The 18,597-nt window shown below is 34.9% G+C and overlaps 2 protein-coding genes across 16 annotated transcripts in view; one reads left to right on the top strand and one right to left on the bottom strand.

Moving 5' to 3' along the window:
* Positions 1 to 18,597, bottom strand: part of nbeaa (neurobeachin a) — an 894,135-nt gene that overhangs the window by 221,719 nt on the left and 653,819 nt on the right. For all 15 annotated transcript variants that reach the window (XM_039745777.1, XM_039745778.1, XM_039745781.1 and 12 more), the window contains one exon: positions 12,526 to 12,662. In XM_039745777.1, coding sequence (XP_039601711.1) covers positions 12,526 to 12,662 — 137 coding nt within the window. The remainder of the gene's footprint in view (positions 1 to 12,525; positions 12,663 to 18,597) is intronic.
* Positions 8,433 to 11,523, top strand: mab21l1 (mab-21-like 1). The gene has a single exon (XM_039745794.1). It carries the CDS (start codon positions 9,204 to 9,206, stop codon positions 10,281 to 10,283), a length of 1,080 nt encoding a protein of 359 aa, XP_039601728.1. The 5' UTR covers positions 8,433 to 9,203; the 3' UTR covers positions 10,284 to 11,523.

Raw genomic sequence — 18,597 nt, 5'->3', positions numbered from 1 at the left:
AATCTAAAAGACTTGTTTAAAAGCAACTTTTATACTGGAAAAAGCAGTATGAAGGATGTTAATGTGAGAAAGTACAGAAACAATGCATTCTTCAATAGACATTTTGCTAATGACTCCTGCATTCTTAGTTGCAACTAAAATAACTGTGGAATAATCAAGCAATAACACTGAAGCTCTGAATTTAATGGGCTTTGTTGAAAAATACAAAAATAAAAAAAAACGTAGAGTTTATAAAAAAAAATAAAAATCACTACAATTTGTGATTAATAACAAATACTCTTTTCTTAATTAGGTTACAAAATCTAATTAACATTGTATAAACTGTTAAATAATTCTCCAAAATTAAATATATATTTGAAAATTAGAAATCTAAAATCAACAACAACAACCTTTATTTATCTAACGCATTTTCATACAAAATAATGTAGCTCAAAGTGCTTTACATGATGAAGAAAGAGAAAAAAGACAAAGTAAGAATTAAAATGATCAGTAAGTCAAAGCACATATGTGCCAATCCAGCTTCTGCAAGCACATGGTGCCGGATTGCATTAACACTGTATTGGGCTGCACTTGTATTTTCTATTGTCTGTCCATCCGTCAAACCATTCATCAATCCATCCATCCATCCATCTATTCAATTCAGAAATCGGAGTCATTCGCCTTAATAATTATACTGCACACCAATTGGTCATTACTTTGTAATGCTCATTAAATGCTTTGGCAACAAGTGAATATCAGTAAACTACATGAATGTAAATTAACTTTTACTTTATGGATAGTTTAGTAAAATTCTACATGACTGAAACGCCTTAACTGTTTTTTAAAGGTGTTTATGATATCAGGAGAGCAACCCAGCTGATGGATCCTCTTGCTTAAAAAATGAACAACCAACTAATCTCATGAAGTCAATGAATGAATAATAAAGCACTGACGTTTAATCTGTATAGCTAAAAACGTAACATTCTATTTCAAAACACAATATATGGTGCCATATTACGTAAATTCTTGGAAAAATCAAATAGTGTATATAAACTATACTGCTTTACCAAAGCTCTGTGTAGCACGCAGGCTGGTCTAGAAGGAGCCAGCACACTCCACAATCTGCATAGAGAGACATTTGTCATCATTAGTTCAATCAGTGACAGTTGGCACCCAGTCTCTCAGATCTCAAGAAGGGACAATTAGGAAACCTTTATCCTTTATTTGGGTTACGAGGTTTCATTTTTACCTCAGGGTTGTTATTCACTCCGGTTCACTCTTTTCCTGCACCCTACATAAAGGAAGCCATGATTATTATTTAATTTAGCGAAAGAGGACCCACCAAGGTGAAAGCCTAGAAATATGTCGGTTTCATTTATTGGTGATTAGTAATGTGAAACCCACACTTTAAATAAATTCATTCTGCACAAAATAGACAAAGCATGTAAGGAGCTGTCAATAATCATAACTATACAAATAACTATAATTATTACTTTTGTTATTGCTTATAGTATTATTATTCCACATATATACGTTTATTTTCTTTTTAGGGCTCCTTTGAAAATCATTTTTATTTATTAGGTATACACAACGACTAAAACAAAGAAAGTGCACTTTTCTCTAAAAATAAATAAATAAACTCAAGTCAATTTATTTCCAATGCTAAAACAGAGTCAAAATATAACTTTTGCTATAATTACTATTGCTATGTACATGTACACAGTTTCAAAGAGACTTCATTTTACCTGAAATAACCATATGTGTTTTTGTCAGGACTGTAACAATTGTCATACTATTAAAGTGTTATAAAATATATCAAGTGAATTATTCAAAATAAATTGCTGAATTATAATAGGCACCTGAGTTACAAAACAATAACAGCAAATGATATAAACACTGAATATATTTGATAGCAAACTGAAATCTCAGGTAATTTCTTGCCATTTAAAATTACCATTAAAGAGATAAAAGTCCATTTAGTGAACCTTTATAAAATTAAAAAGAGGTTAACAGTGCCATTTCTAAACAGCCATTCTGCTTGCTGATGATACAGGCAGAGAGATCTATCACTGTCGGGTGCGTGTATGCTTCCTGCTTTGAAAACGTGTACCATATTACTAATTTTCTGCATTATTATGTAAACTATGTTGCGCAAATAAAACTAAATTGTATTAATGTAAAATCTATGCAAATAGATGCAGTCATTTATCAGAAAAGCTGACAAGCATTCTATACTGGAAAGGCAAATGAAAAAGCTTCAAAAATAGAGGCAATTAATTAATTTAGTACTTTTCCTACTTCTGTTTTTAGGCATAAATCTTATCCTTCCATTTAAACCAGTAAATAAAATAAAAGGGTTTTTTTTTTTTTCATTTAAACACATATGGCTTTTGCCTGAAATACTGATCAGCCCAAGGTCTGCAGATGCCCCCGGCTAAACAGTAGAGCAGCAGATAACACACAAGGGAGAACCAAGCTGGCAGCGTGGAAAACAAAACAAATGAACAGATAACAAACATAGACAGACACAGACAGATATAGACACACACACACACACACACACATATATATATAGATAAACACACACATATATATACAACATACACACATACACACACATATATATAGATACACACACATATATATATACACATACACACTCATATATACACATATATAAATACACACACACACATATAAACACACACACACACATATATAAACATACACACATATATAAATACACACACACATATATAGATACACACACACACACATATATATATATAGATACACACACACACATATATATATATAGATATACACACACATACACACACACAATAAAAAGCATAACATTCTCAGACCTACTTAATCCAATTCACGGTGAAGGAATAAAAGAAAAAGAATGAGCCTTTATGAAATATACTAAGACAGATCAAATGCATTGAATTGAATGTTTTAATTTCTAAACTTGAATGCGAGTACATTGTGTCAAGTCAAAATGAAATGTGACCTAGTAAAAAGAAAGTGCTTTGACCACATTGCTACTACATGTTCAAATGGAATTAAACAACAACCAAAAGGTGCTTAGATAAAGACGGAGGAGGAGGAGGAGGAGGAGGAGGAGGAGGAGGAGGAGGAGGAGGAGGACTGGATACTCTGCCTGCCCCCACATTGTAATTAGCTGATGAGTTGGATCAAAAGTCTTTTTGGGCAGAGCAGACGTAAACCTGAGCAGGGCAGTGGCTGCCAAGGACTGGCATTAAGAAACGCTGGCCTGTGTGATGTGAGGGCATGTACTGTATCTTCTGAGTTGTGTTCAACTGGCTCACTTGAGGAAATCTAAAGCTTCTGAATCATAGCACTGTTTCGAGTTTTTAATGAAAAACCTGGGAAGGTTTAATAGACACTAACCATTCAAACTGAATAAAAGTATAATGCAAAATGATGACTGAATTGGGCAAGATTAACAAATCTGAACATGGAACAGCAAAAGGCATAATGTTAACATAATGTAACATATTAGACTAACTTTATGAAAATGTTTAATTTACCATAAAAAATTATATTGAACTAACTTAACACGTTTGCGTGGAAACAACACAAAAATATACCAATAATCTGTACATGCAAAAAAACAAACAAACAAAAAAATATTTGTGGAACGACTGTGAATAATTCAATTGATTAAATCGAGTGGATTTTATTTTATTTTGTTTTTTGTATGAGTGTGTGTGTCTCAGTCTATGAATAGAGAGACAGCAAGAGATTGATGAAGAAATAAAAAAAAATGAACAGATATTAAAAATAGGAATATTCATATACACCCTATATTAAATTATTATAACTATATTTAAGAATGCAGGAGCATATTTTTTAAAATGGATCAGTAATGGAAAATTGCACGCCTTGCTCCAGAATAACTGCGACATGCAAATGATGTAACTTTTCTCTCAAATAAAACTTTTTAAACATTGAAAAATTAAGAATTGTGTTTTTTGATAGCTTTTACAAAAGACGCACATATAATTAAACTTCTTGTTTTAATGACAGTATTTTAATGCAATAAGTACTAGAGTGAAATCATATAGTGCAATTTCAACAAAACTATATATAACCTGTTATTAAAGTTACCATGAGAAGTCCTATAATTTCAATGAAGGAATACTCAATGGAAACAATTTTGATAAATACAGTTTTTGTTAATAATTTTTCCAATATTTGGTTTTATACTGCTAAGGTATGCAGTAAAGTTCACATTATTATTGCATTTGTAGCAGAAATAGATGCGAGGTTTCTTTCCGTTTCCTGACATATTGGGCATGAACACCAAACAAACATAAAAACACAACATACAGCTTTCACACAAAAAGAAATTCAAGGCCAATATCAACTGGAGGCTACAGAAAAGAAAAGAAAATATTTGGAACCCCTACATAATATTATAACACTGCTAAACATGCACTGTAAAATATCTTGCTCTGTATTAATTAAAACCTTGGTTTTCTTTTTCTAGTGCAATATTAGAATTGTTTTTAAAAAGTTCAATGCTGAAAAACTATTTTTAAACAATATACAGGGTGTTTGCATGTGTTTCATGTGGTCAAGTTTTTATTGAAATTTAAACAAGAGCAAAAATAACACTCAGCAGGTTTCTCATAAAATACAAAATACTCTGAAGAAATGTTGATAATAAATAACAGCACCGTGTTCGCCTGTGTTTTGAAATAAAAATCCCGATATTAAGATGGGCTCAGAACAAGAACAAAGGCTGTGGTGTGATCCATTCAGGGTTAAGAGAGAAGGAGGCATCAATTCGGATCTTTATACAGATCACAGGTAAGCATAGGGAAGGAGAGAAATATGGAAGACGGCGAATGTGGCTGAACACTGAATGTCAAAAGTTTCGTCTTTATTTTGAAGGTTAGTGGTTAGGGTGGTGAGTTTCGCCGTCTCAGCATATCAAAGATGACAAAAACGAGGCGAGTCTGTGCACTGATGGTGCCGAGCAGGTTGACCCAGTGCAGATGCATTTCATTAAGAGGTGATAATCCCCCCAGAAATCACACTCCTCTCACGGTATGGGAAGAAGGAATATTCACACAGCAGGAAAGCCAAGGCAAAAAAACATTTACCTGATATCAATGTCTGAAACAGGCAGGCAGGCACCAAACACTACGGACACTAAAGCATGTCTGGGTTTAATAAAGCTGCCTGCGTGCTGTGAGAAAGGAATAGGAATCATAAAAAGTTTAGGCATGTGGCATATATTGTATTTTATTTAACATCTCACTCTCAAGAAAAGAGAACTTATTGTAACTGAACATTTTTTTCTAAAAAAAAAAAAACAAAACAAAACGGGAATATTTGTATGCTATCTAATAAAACTTAATAATAATTACATATGAGAATGCAGCGCAATAACAAATGGTGCAGACCTTTAGGACAGCCTGCTTTTTTGGTCGTTCTCTGTAAGACACACATTTAACAGATGAAACAATTTAAATTGTGAAATTACTCTACAGTACCCCACAGGTAATTATGTGATTTTCAAAAGGCACCTCCAGAACTATCAAATTATATTCACAAAAAAGGTTCCTAGCACTTGAGTTTATATTATCTGACAGTTAAAGTAAACAGTCTGCCAATATCTGTCTTGTACATCTCCAGAGGAAAAAAAGACATTTATTACTGATGGCAAGGTGATAAGAGACAAAAGAGCATTAAAAAAATATGAAGAACCACCAAAATCAGATGCATTCAATCAGACTTCAAACTTACTCCTCCAATATGGATAAATAATTTAATCAGTTTCATTTCATCCCATTCAGTTTGCACAATTTCAATATTGAAATATTAAAAACAAACACTGAGTTAAGTTTTTCCTTGAATTTAATAAAACAGTTTAAAAGAAACAACTTAATGCTTACATTATTTGATTACAAAACAAATAGCAGAGCGCTTTCAGGGTGTCATAATACTTACAGTGTACAGATTATAAGATGGAATTTCCTTTTTTATGACAACTCATTCTAATGATTCAAGCTGCAGTTTGGATTATTTTCTCTCTAATAAATTAAATCAGTCTAGAGAACAAATAAAAGAAAGTCTAAAGATTCTGCAATTAAACCAACGTTCTTCTTTTAGAGTCTTAACTGTAAGAATCACCGAAAATGTCTTCATTAAGATGCTCTCGTTACTCCGGAAAAGATAACGCAGAATTTCACACACCACTAGTAGATTTACAAAGCACTTCTCAGTTCTGAAAATAAATCCACATTATATCTAAAACTTGAAAAATGGAAATGTTGAGAAACACCCCTTTGTCATATTCAGAAATAAGATATATATTTTTAAATTTATCTATGCAACTGTCACAAAAGAAATTTAAAGGAGAAAAAAAAAACGTATTTAAAAATGTTTCTCAAAGGAAAAATGCACTCATTAAAACAAATTATACTGAGCAAATAAAAGTAAAGGAATGCATAAGACAATTAAAAATGAATTCGTCCCTTCATTAAGGTTATATTATTTTCCTAATTATTATTAGTACAAACTAACAAGCATGTTATAAATATCATAACTATAAAATGTTTATTTAAAATGCCAGTAAGTTAAATTGTATATATTTTTCAACAGAAAACTTCTTAAATGATTCTTTAGTGAGTCTTCTGAGGGAACTTCTAAAGTGCGACGAAATGTCAACTTCAATACTGCAAAACTTCTACTCGTACGAACGAAAAATGATTTCAATTGTGTGTGTGTGTGTGTGTATATATATATATATATATATATATATATATATATATATATATATATATATATATATATATATATATACAAACACATACACCGGATAGTCTACAAAAAATGATGAAGACGTATATTTCAGAGTAAGACTAAATATTTATTTATGCTCCCATTAATAACACTGCATTAATTCTTTAAAATTAAGATATCCGTATGTCTCTGCACGCTGCTATTAATAAACAACAGGAATCGAATAGGAAATCGAGTACAACAGGTTTAATCTACTGTAGATTATCTAAGTTTATCAAATGTAAAGCTTTAGAGACCCGACAATTATGTTAACCCCATGTGGTTTTGTTGAAAATAAATTAAAACCAAGAACACATACATAAATGACAAAAATTAGCTGCTTTCCTTTAAATTAGTAGCAAACAGACCGTACTGAATCATAAAGTGTAAATAGTTGAAAAAATAAACTACATGTAATACTCAATATATTTAAAAGGCAAATAAAATATACTGTGTGTGCAAGTTAATATGTGGCCGTCTAAATAAGTTCAACCCGCCGTTTAATACTCTGAATGTCGCTCTTCTCACTGGCCACTAGCAGCACTGGATGTTTATAAATTTAAACAAGTCGAAAGTTTCAATCAGTGCTTAGAGCGTAAAAATGACAAAATAAAATATTCTAGAATGATAGATAAAAATCACCGGTCTAATAGTTGCGTGTTTTTCAGACATTCATTCAATCTTTAAATGCACTTTGTGGTCACAAAATCTCAAAATGTCCTGAGATATTTCTTACATTTACTATAGAACCACTTTAACATACTAATGAAAACGAACCACACGGCAACACAACATAACACATTAATAAATCATCTTTGTACTAACATGGAAATGTTTTATGGACAGTAAGATAAATATTAACTAGGTGACGTTACACTTCTTTCAATCTCAATAATAGCAAAAAATATTATGAGCTGATAAAAAAAATAATAACTGAGACGATTACGGAGAAATAGCAAATGAATGCATGTAACTAGACGTATGCACGCAGACATGCATACATTAAAAGCACATCATGCCTTTTCTAGTCAAACATGCAGTAGATTTCTAAAATAGGTAAAATTGGCCAAAACAAATGTACTGTTTCTGTAGCCACACAAGACTATTGCTACTTTACAAGATTATGACTATTAATAGCTCGGGATGGGCATCGCCTCCCGGCTACCCAAGACGTGAGACTGCCATGTCAGCTTTCAAGCTTAAAAGAAAGAAAGAAAGTTTTACCCTTGCTACCATCAGTCAAATGAGCAATAACTGGCATTTTGTATCATATAAATAAGAGCACAGAATAACATGTGCAGCATGAAACGCTTTATTAAAAAAAAGCAGTCCAGCAGTTTAGATCGGAACAGATGAACCGATTACATTATTTAACTTAACTAACTGTAGTAATTATGACATTTCTTACATAAAGTTCACCTCAGTCATCTTCAGTTTAAAATACATTCCAATTAAAAAACAAAAAGCACTACCTGCAGAGTGAAACAGATTTATGCAAGATACAGGATATATTAATCTCCTTATTTCTGATCATTCGGTAATACTCAGCAACGAAAACAGACATAATAGTGAAAAATATCATCACATATTGTTCTTTCACGTTTGGCATAAACTTCACAAATCGACATCGATGTGCCATCTCGGATCTACTGTATCTGCCTTCACCTGTTAGCTACTGTACTCTACGGTTGCTGCTTTGTAAAAAATAAATAAATAAACAATCTGAAATAAAACAAGGAGTGAAGAGATTTCCAAAAGTGTACGTGCTCATGTCTACTCGTCCTGTCCGCAGAAGCAGTACCTTTAGTATATAAAAGCCGTGGATTAATTAGCTTTGTACCAAGTGTGGTGAGTGACGCTGCTGATGCCGATTGGGTGCCCCCGATGCCGGCCCTGCCTTTATAATTTCCACTCGAGTGCATCGGGGCTCTTATACACACCAACAGCAGCCGCAGCCTCCTCTAGTATTGCACACACGGCACCCTGCACTTTTACAGTACATCCTCCTGATTAACAACTCAACTCGGAGCTGAGTGACTGACTGACTACATCATAAACACATTAAGAAGAGGGATTTTTTTTTCTTTGACTACTGGAAGGTGTGCTTTGTCTGATTTGAAATTTTTTTGTGCAATGGACTTTTGATTATTACACGCTAACCCTAATTTACAGGGATTATTTTGTATCACCAGAGTACTTTAAAACCTGATGACAACGATTAAAGGTTTTGCTGTAGTCGTGCTGTGAGTGCACATAAATCTATCGAACTGCATTTCTTCTTCTTTTTTTCTTTTTGAGGAGTTATTCCTTTTCCTCTAAAATTGGCTCCCGTACAAACTGCCGCGTTGGATCCCTCGGCTTACTGCGAGACTCCGGTATACAATCCGGATCTCTGCCCCAATATGATCGCGGCACAGGCCAAGCTGGTGTATCATCTCAACAAATATTACAATGAAAAATGCCAGTCTCGGAAAGCTGCCATCTCCAAGACCATCCGCGAAGTGTGCAAAGTGGTATCGGACGTCCTAAAAGAGGTCGAGGTTCAGGAGCCGCGTTTTATAAGCTCTCTCAACGAGATGGACAACCGCTATGAAGGTCTAGAGGTTATCTCGCCGACGGAATTTGAGGTGGTCCTCTATCTCAACCAGATGGGGGTCTTCAACTTTGTGGACGACGGTTCTCTGCCGGGATGTGCCGTCTTGAAGCTGAGCGACGGCCGTAAAAGGAGCATGTCTCTGTGGGTCGAGTTCATCACCGCTTCGGGCTATCTTTCGGCTCGAAAGATCAGGTCCCGGTTTCAGACTCTGGTGGCACAGGCTGTGGATAAGTGCAGCTACAGAGACGTGGTAAAGATGGTCGCGGACACCAGCGAAGTGAAGCTGCGCATCCGTGACAGATACGTGGTACAAATCACTCCGGCTTTCAAATGTACAGGAATATGGCCGAGGAGTGCAGCCCACTGGCCACTGCCCCACATCCCCTGGCCTGGGCCCAACAGGGTGGCAGAGGTGAAGGCCGAGGGCTTTAATCTCTTATCCAAGGAGTGCTACTCATTGAATGGGAAGCAGAGCTCGGCGGAGAGCGACGCCTGGGTCTTACAATTCGCAGAAGCCGAAAACAGGCTCCTGATGGGTGGCTGCAGGAAGAAATGCCTGTCGGTTCTCAAGACTTTGCGCGACCGTCACCTTGAGCTGCCAGGACAGCCCCTCAATAACTACCACATGAAAACTTTGGTCTCTTACGAGTGTGAAAAGCACCCACGAGAGTCGGACTGGGACGAATCCTGTCTGGGGGATCGGCTCAATGGCATTTTGTTGCAGCTGATCTCCTGTTTGCAGTGCAGAAGGTGTCCACATTATTTTTTGCCTAATCTAGATCTATTTCAGGGAAAGCCCCATTCCGCTCTTGAAAATGCGGCCAAACAGACTTGGAGATTAGCGAGAGAAATCCTCACTAACCCTAAAAGCCTGGAAAAACTTTGAGCAAGCAGACAAAGGCCTGCGTGAAGAAAGGACTCCTCGGACGAAATTTTACTTACGGCAGTTTCATGTGAACAATGTTCATTTGAAGGAAAGCACTTCCACGTAAGAAGTGGATTTATTTTTCATGTTCGGAAGACGATGCCAGTTCAGGCGTTTAAAACAAAGGTTACTGCTAAATATATTATAATTTTGTGTCAAAAAAGGAAAAAAAACATAACTAAAAGCATATGAGTTACATTTTGCCTTTAATTTAATTTATGTTCACTTCTTTATTGGGTTATTTGAATTAAAGTGCCCATGGAAAAAATATATATAAATCAAACTTAGTTTATTTTTTTAATGTTAACATGTTTCCTTTTTAATATGAGCCCTGCACAGAACCTAGATTGTACATTTTTATACTGTAAATATTGATTGTGGTTGCGGTGTTCTGCAGTTGTGAACGTTGATGTTTTGTGACTCGTGCATAGAAGTATTACTCCGTTTCCTTAAAGACACTACGGGCTCTTTCTACTAGAATGAGAAACTATTCACAGTACAGGTAGAATTCACCCTTTTGCTTTCAACTAAAAGTGGTTCATTTTGAACAAAGTTTACATTCTGATGTACTGTTTGTTCCGTTTTATAACATTCCATAACTATACTTGAATGGTTATTTAAATATATTCGATCTTTTTGTTATTGATTCTGCCTATACAATAACATTTGGATATTAAAGTATATTTGAAAATGCACTTAAAATACACTGGAATATAATATTTGTGATTTCAGATTTTTTTCTCCCTTAAAATTCTGTCTCTGGTTTTATTTAAAGAGCTAATAAAAATTATGAAGAATATGCAGTGTCCCAATAATGATTTACCATTAGCAAAACACAAGGTCAGCTGTGTCTGGGTCGCAATTTAACAATAAAGACTACTTCATAAAATGCTGAAACAATGTATGATGAAGGTTTTTTTTTAAAATATTTTAAGATAGTTGTATTTTTTTCTTTGCAAGCTTATATTCAGCAAGTATGCACGAGCTGACAAAGTACTAACACGTCCTAACATTCTACAACAACCAAATCTAAAAACTACTAAACTGACACATTTGTTACCCAGTAATTTAAATTAAATTAAATTAAGCTCTTATTTGATAAATTATTGAGATTATAAACACAACATTTGAAAAGAAGGTATTCCTCAGTCATACTAATTGACAGTGTTATACTAAAAAACGGACAGACGAACGAACGAAGTTGTTTAAATAACGAGAAGACCGCTTAATGTAATTAATTGCAAAATCCCAAAAAAGGATAAAAACATGTACGACTAAAACAATCATCCTATGCTTGGAATAAAGTAATGCACGTCTTTTATGCGTGTTCTTTTGTTTTGTACTTCTTCATTACTTTATAGAAACTGTAAATTAAATTCTGGACCATCTTCTGTGTTACACAGATTCGGTATCACAAATATGAAGCAAATATACTAATAAAGATACAGAAAAAAGTTACATCTCATCTTTTAGGGGGATTTACGTCCATTGGAATAAAATGACATAGATTATTTTAAAATATAGTCACAAATTTTAAAAGACCCAAATAATTATATAATATATAGGCGTATAGCCTTTATAGTAAAGTATATTCTACGCTGTAAAATACAAAGGTTATTACAAAGCTTTAATACACCTGAGAAACACCGTCTTTTTATCTTTACTTTTTATTTGTCAGTTTATGTGTATTTTATTTTGCAGAACCACGATCCATTCAGTAATCCCGTATTGCTTTCACCATGTTTTAGTTATATATTGTTTTTCAGAAAACAAACATTGCAACTAAATCGTGTAACGTGCCTACAAGTATTAGAGCTAAAATAAAGCTTTTTGCTTTCAAAAGTCTGCGCTTGTGGCCATACATTATGGCTTGTTATTCTTTCAGTGACCCGCCACGCATTCACCCAACAGTATCGAAGAGCTAATAAAACATGTTTGATTCAAAAAGGTATACGTAAGTATCGAATAGAAAAAAGAAAATCGTGTAATAGTCTCTCACCAAAATATCTCCTGAACCAGAAAAATCAGCCAATCATCTGCCGAATCCATATTTCACTTTTTATTTAAACGGAGGAAGCGCACGTACTGCACCTTTATTTCCAATTTTAATTTACCACTCGTGAAAATGAATAAGAATAAGCCCTGGGCCATATTTAAAATGTACCAAAACAAATACTTACAGATTGTGTAAAGTAAGACTTACTTTGGAGTCGATCTTTTTAAAAGAAGAATCATCTTCATCTACTTCGAAATATATTTCTGTAGTTGTGATGGACAGAGTTCCTTTAGCCACAATAACAGGAGCTATAAGTTGTGCCGGTGTGCTGAGGACAACTGGTCCTATAAGGAAAAAATAATAATAATACAATTACATTAAATAATGGCAAACAGTAAGTCCAACTGTGTATGTGCGGCAAGGTAGGTGAAGAAAGGTATAGGCCTACTTAAAAAAGGCCTACTGAGAAAAATTATAACAAGTAACGGGAGAGCGCAAGATAAATCCCATGAAATCTCCTGACTTGAGTGAGTGTATAAAGTGCGTGTAAGTTACTCAGGTACCAAACAGAAACACGCGAACGGCAGGAATGAATTCAGGACTTCATTAAAAAACCGTTACTTTACAAGACACTGTGTCTCTTTCCAGACTGTATGATAAACACGTCTTTATTTTAGGTGACTAATTTAGAATTAGGATCCCATATTTAGTGCATGAAAGTGAAATGGTTGGTTTTGCTGTAATCGCTCGAACTTTAGCGCAGTTACAAGCCAGGTGACTAAACAAAAAAATAAGTATATTATGTGACAAGCGATTTTGGTTTTAACTGCAGGGGACTTTACGAAACGCTAGATTAATAAAATGTCGAATCCGAAAAATTACATAACATATAAAGCTTATGAATGAAAGCATAAGGGACCGAAGATTATAATTTTAATCTTATGTTTGAGCGTGGAACGATTTTTTATTTATATTTTTTATGTCAATAGTCTATAATTAATGTATAATGTTAATCAAAGTATCTTTTTTCATTTCAGTTTGCGTTTGTAGTTGAATATGTGTTACGTATTGAATAAGATAACATTATATAATCTTTAAATTACGTCTCTCGCTGTCACAAAAAGATTAATAAAAAAAAGAAATAATCTATGCATTTCAACTTTTCAATTAGCAAAGTTGTACACTGAAATACAGATTACTAGGATTCTTTGAAAAAAATACAAGTGCTTTTTAATGTCGATAAAAGCGGCATGGAATAAGTCCAATGGGAGCAATTACAGTATTAGATCACAGGGCTGATAAAAACAAAATCTCTTCAAATCCATGTTTTTCGGATGATATTAATTCATACTAATTAATTCATCTCATCCGAAATTAGATTAAGATTAATTACGTTGATAGGCTGAATTATTAATTCAAACAATACTATTTTCCTAGTGCACTAAAACATGTTTAACGCTAAAAATGTGGATGATCACGTTGAAAGGAATTATATATACACATACAGTATATACACAGTATATTTAACAGGACCGTGTATGTTTGCTGATTACGGTTAAACACAGCTTAAACAAATCTGTATTATTAATAATAAAGGCTTTTTGACCCCATGTCAGCTGATTTTGGTCACATGTCATTTTTTCCCGTTTTTTTCCTCCATCTTTTATATGCCGCTGCCACTGCTCTAGTATAACCCACAGAACACAGACGAGGGAAGATCTTAAAATTGGGATATTTATCGATCTCCTGAACTCTGAAGAGCCACTTTAATGTCTCATCAATCTTAATCTACGTTGCTCAACCAATTATGTCTGATAGTGTTGCAAGATTACAAGTGGATTTTGGTTTCAATTCCCTGGGCTCTCCTTCATTGTGTTTTGTGGACGGCAGCTGAAAAGCAGCTTTCTCTGCCTCTCCATCACTGTTCCTTGCCGGATTGAGCACTCCGAGTAATTCTCTAAAGATTTAAACAACGCATTTCAATGGAATAGATGTAAAAGCGGGGTCTACAAGCCCAGTAATAAGATGCGGCTTTATCATTAATATATGTTCACTTTGAAGAGGGCCGATCGAGCCGAGCTCTTCACTTAAGAGTGTGGAGTGCAGGCCTAAAATACTCAAAAAAAAAAGACATGCGACGGTCACCTTTGTGTTTATTTGCTGACAATGTAAGTTATATTCTGTAATCTTCATTATCGCAGATTGAACGGGCTCTTTTTAAAGTTAAAATTATACCAAGGCCAAACTATTTCTATGTGAAGACTTTAATGTTCGATCACGTTAATTAAATCAAAACCCAATGCGGACTGCTTGTCTTCTCTTTAATGTGAAACATCCAATACCAACAATAATGAATTTTTACACTTAAATTACAAAGTCCAAGGCAGTTTGATTGACTGCTTTTCAGCGATAAAAGTGTTTAACCCTTGTAGAATATGTAAAGTGAATGGCGTATTAGAGCCAGGCGACACCTCACTTTGGTTGGGGCCAGTAAACCAAGCATACGGGTCACTAGTCTGGAGTAACACACCGTACAGGTCTGAAAGAGCTTCGTGGAAGTGGAGTATTTTGTTATAATTACAATATGTCAAGCACTTTATACTATTAGAGAATAAAATTCCCATTGCTAATGGCAGGTTATATTTAACATGTCGGCTGGAAACCTTCCATTACAAGCTTCACCATATGAAAAAGGATGTTACAGGAGAAGCAATTGTATTTTTGCCTGGAGGGATTCCTGCAAGGGCTGAGACAATATGCAGCTAATCCACTGCAGCCACAGAGAAAGAGGATTAGATTTTAATCCCTTCTGGGATAGTCCCCCATAATTAGGATATAGTATTAAAATGTTTATATAAAGCATAATGAAATACTACAGGTTTTCCATGTCACAGATGTAATCTGTTTCCCAATTCTGTCCTTTAATTTTGGAATGTTAAGATATGCAATGGCATCCTTCAGACTGTATACAGTATTCATGCGTACAGTTCAATACATATTTATATAGTGTATAGCTCATATAAAAATCCAGCTATGTGTATTTAACAATGGAGTGCCAATTAATTATTTTCTGACAAATAAACCTGCAAAAATATGCTTTATATCAGCACCACTATATTGTCAATAGATAGATAGATAGAACTTTTTTAGTTCCCCAGAGGGAAATTTGTATTTTTACAGAAGTGCTTTAAATAAATAAATAAATAAATAAACAATGAAATACAAACGAGGTGTGAAAATAAAATTATAACAGATGATTATTTGAATATCTGCATGGAAAATAACATTTCAAAGGTGGAAACAGAAAAACAACAAAGATAAAATTGACCACTCGAGCAATTTTGTGGGCTTGCATAAGTAAACACGGTCTAGACGTCTGAAAGATGACATTACTAATAAAAAAATCACTTAAACCGAATGAGTTTCATTTTGTAATTTAGCACAGCATTTACAAATATGGTGGCTGCAAACACGACTCCAGATTTCTCCCATGCATCTTCTGCATAAACATAAAAATATGAATATTATTAAAATACATCATTGTGAAACGTTGATCACTAAGTAAAAGTAGTACATTTTCTGAAAGACAAAGAAGGTACATTTGTTGATAGACAGGTTGACAATACTGATCTCTTGATCAATGCCAAGTTCAGATGGGTGCTGCAGGAGGGATTACACGTTGAGGACGTTTACGCGGCTAATCTATTTAATGCATATTCAGTGTCTACTGTACTGTCAGCATTAGAGCTTACTAGACATTGCGAGGGATTTCTCTGCTATTTTTCATCAATCGCTTAAATAGAATTCAATTCTCGCTTTTTTGCAACATATCTATAACAGCCCTCCAGCTGGAGGAAGAATTTTAACTGTTATTCTTCTTGTTGAAATGGTTTATTTTTCTTACCACAATAAGGGAACCATCATTGGAAACTGTAATATTTAATGCATGCTGCCTTTCGCTAAAGGCTTGAGTCTTAGCTATAATTCACTTGTTTATCGGGATTTTATTAAATTTTAAGTAGCAAGGAAATCATCATTCTGTTCATGGTGGAATGCTTATGTCACAGTAATGGGGGTAAAATATGGAAGACATAAAAATAATTTATATTTGATATCTGACTTGCCACCTTTCTCAACCCAAAACCTGCAGTGAGCTAGCTCTACATAATAAAAAAGACAAAACTAAGATGAGAAATACATGGCCAGTCATTCTCGGTGACCTCAAATAAAGGTGCCAATTAGTTTCAACTTTTGGGAGCTGCCACATTTGAAGGAAATGGTCTGAGACTACCAGATCTCCTCAGAGAGCAAAATCATTAGACAGGACGGACATGAATTTACATTTTTTTTCATGTGATCCAGACTCAGACTACAATGTTACTCTAACAGGGCCGCATTTATTATTACATTGTCTAAGTAGCTGATTACAAGGAGCTTACAAGCATCTTTGTGTTGGCAGGAATAACTGAATAGAGAATTGACACTCAATGTGCCAGAATGGAAGAGGCAGTAGTGGCAGTAGTGGTAGTGGTAGTGATAATGATAGTGACAGTGGCAGTGGCAGTGGTAGTGGTAGTGATAGTGGCAGTGGTAGTAGTCATGGTAGTGGTAATACTCTCTCAAAGTACTGCAAAATTATTACGTGAATAGAACAAACAATTACAGGCTATACCACACATATGGTGTTTTGTATAGATAACATTTTAGCATCTTCATTTGAGATTTTTTAAATACTCTGAATCCTGGAAATTATTTTTTGCTTGTTTTTACCACACTTCTTTTAACTTCACCTCTTTGTTGTCTGGTACAAATCTTGTAATCACTATTTAACCCACTTCCTATTGTCAAAATGATTTGAAATTTTGCACACTTACTCACTTCTGACAATACATGAATCAATAATCCGTTTCACTAATTGATCAATTAATCCATATTAATTCAGAAATGAAATTTTCATATGAAAAATAGTTCAAGATTTCACCAATAGATGGCGCTAGTAGCGGATAGAAATATTAAAGGAAGTGTTAAAATTTTGTCAGTCAGTCAGTCAGTCATTGTCCAACCCACTATATCCTAACACAGGGTCACCTGGAGCCAATCCCAGCCAGCACAGGGTGCAAGGCAGGAACAAATCCCGGGCAGGGTACACACACACACAGACCAAGCACACACCAAGGACAATTTAGGATCGCCAATGCACCTAACCTGCATGCGTTTGGACTGTGGGTGGAAACCAGGCACCTGGAGGAAACCCACACAGACACGTGGAGAACATGCAAACTCCATGCAGGGAGGACCTGGGAAGCGAACCCAGATCTCCTAACTGCGAGGCAGCAGTGCTACCACTGTGCCACCCTGTTAAAATTTTGAATACAAAATTACAAAATTATACTAAAACAAACACAAGACTAAAAAGTTGAAAATTATATATATATATATATATATATATATATATATATATATATATATATATATATATATATATATATATATATATATATATATATATATATAAACTGCTCAAAAAATTAAAGGAACACTTTGAAAACACATCAGATCTCAATGGGAAAAGAAATCCTCCTGGATATCTATACTGATATAGACTGGGTAATGTGTTAGGAGCGAAAGGATGCCACATCGTTTGATGGAAATGAAAATGATCAACCTACAGAGCCCTGAATTCAAAGACGCCCAAAAATCAGAGTGAAAAAATTATGTGGCAGGCTAGTCCATTTTGCCAAAATTTAATTGCAGCAACTCAAAATTGTACGCAGCACTTTGTATGGCCCCTGTGTTCTTGTATACATGCCTGACAACATCGGTGCATGCTTCTAATGAGATGACAAATGGTGTTGTGGGGGATCTCCTCCCAGATCTGGACCAGGGCATCACTGAGCTCCTGGACAGTCTGAGGTGCAACCTGGTGGCATTGGATGGACCAAAACATAATGTCCCAGAGGTGTTCTATTGGATTTAGGTCAGGAAAGTGTGGTGGCCAGTCAATGGTATCAATTCCTTCATCCTCCAGGAACTGCCTGCATACTCTCACCACATGAGGCCAGGAATTGTCGTGCACCAGGAGCCACTGTACCAGCATAGGGTCTGACAATGGGTCCAAGGATTTCATCCTGATACCTAATGGCAGCCAAGGTGCCTTTGTCAAGCCTGTAGCGGTCTGTGTGACCCTCCATGGATATGTCTCCCCAGACAATCATTAACCCACCACCAAACTGCTCATGCTGAATGATGTTACAGGCAGAATAATGTTCTCCATGGCTT

Source organism: Polypterus senegalus, chromosome 2 (genome assembly GCF_016835505.1).
Source record: "Polypterus senegalus isolate Bchr_013 chromosome 2, ASM1683550v1, whole genome shotgun sequence".
Taxonomy (NCBI): domain Eukaryota; kingdom Metazoa; phylum Chordata; class Cladistia; order Polypteriformes; family Polypteridae; genus Polypterus; species Polypterus senegalus.
This window is presented reverse-complemented; position numbering and strand designations above follow the sequence as displayed.

Coding starts and splice junctions, on each gene's coding strand:
- mab21l1 (XM_039745794.1), top strand. CDS start 9,204: ATGATCGCGGCACAGGCCAAGCTGGTGTATCATCTCAACAAATATTAC.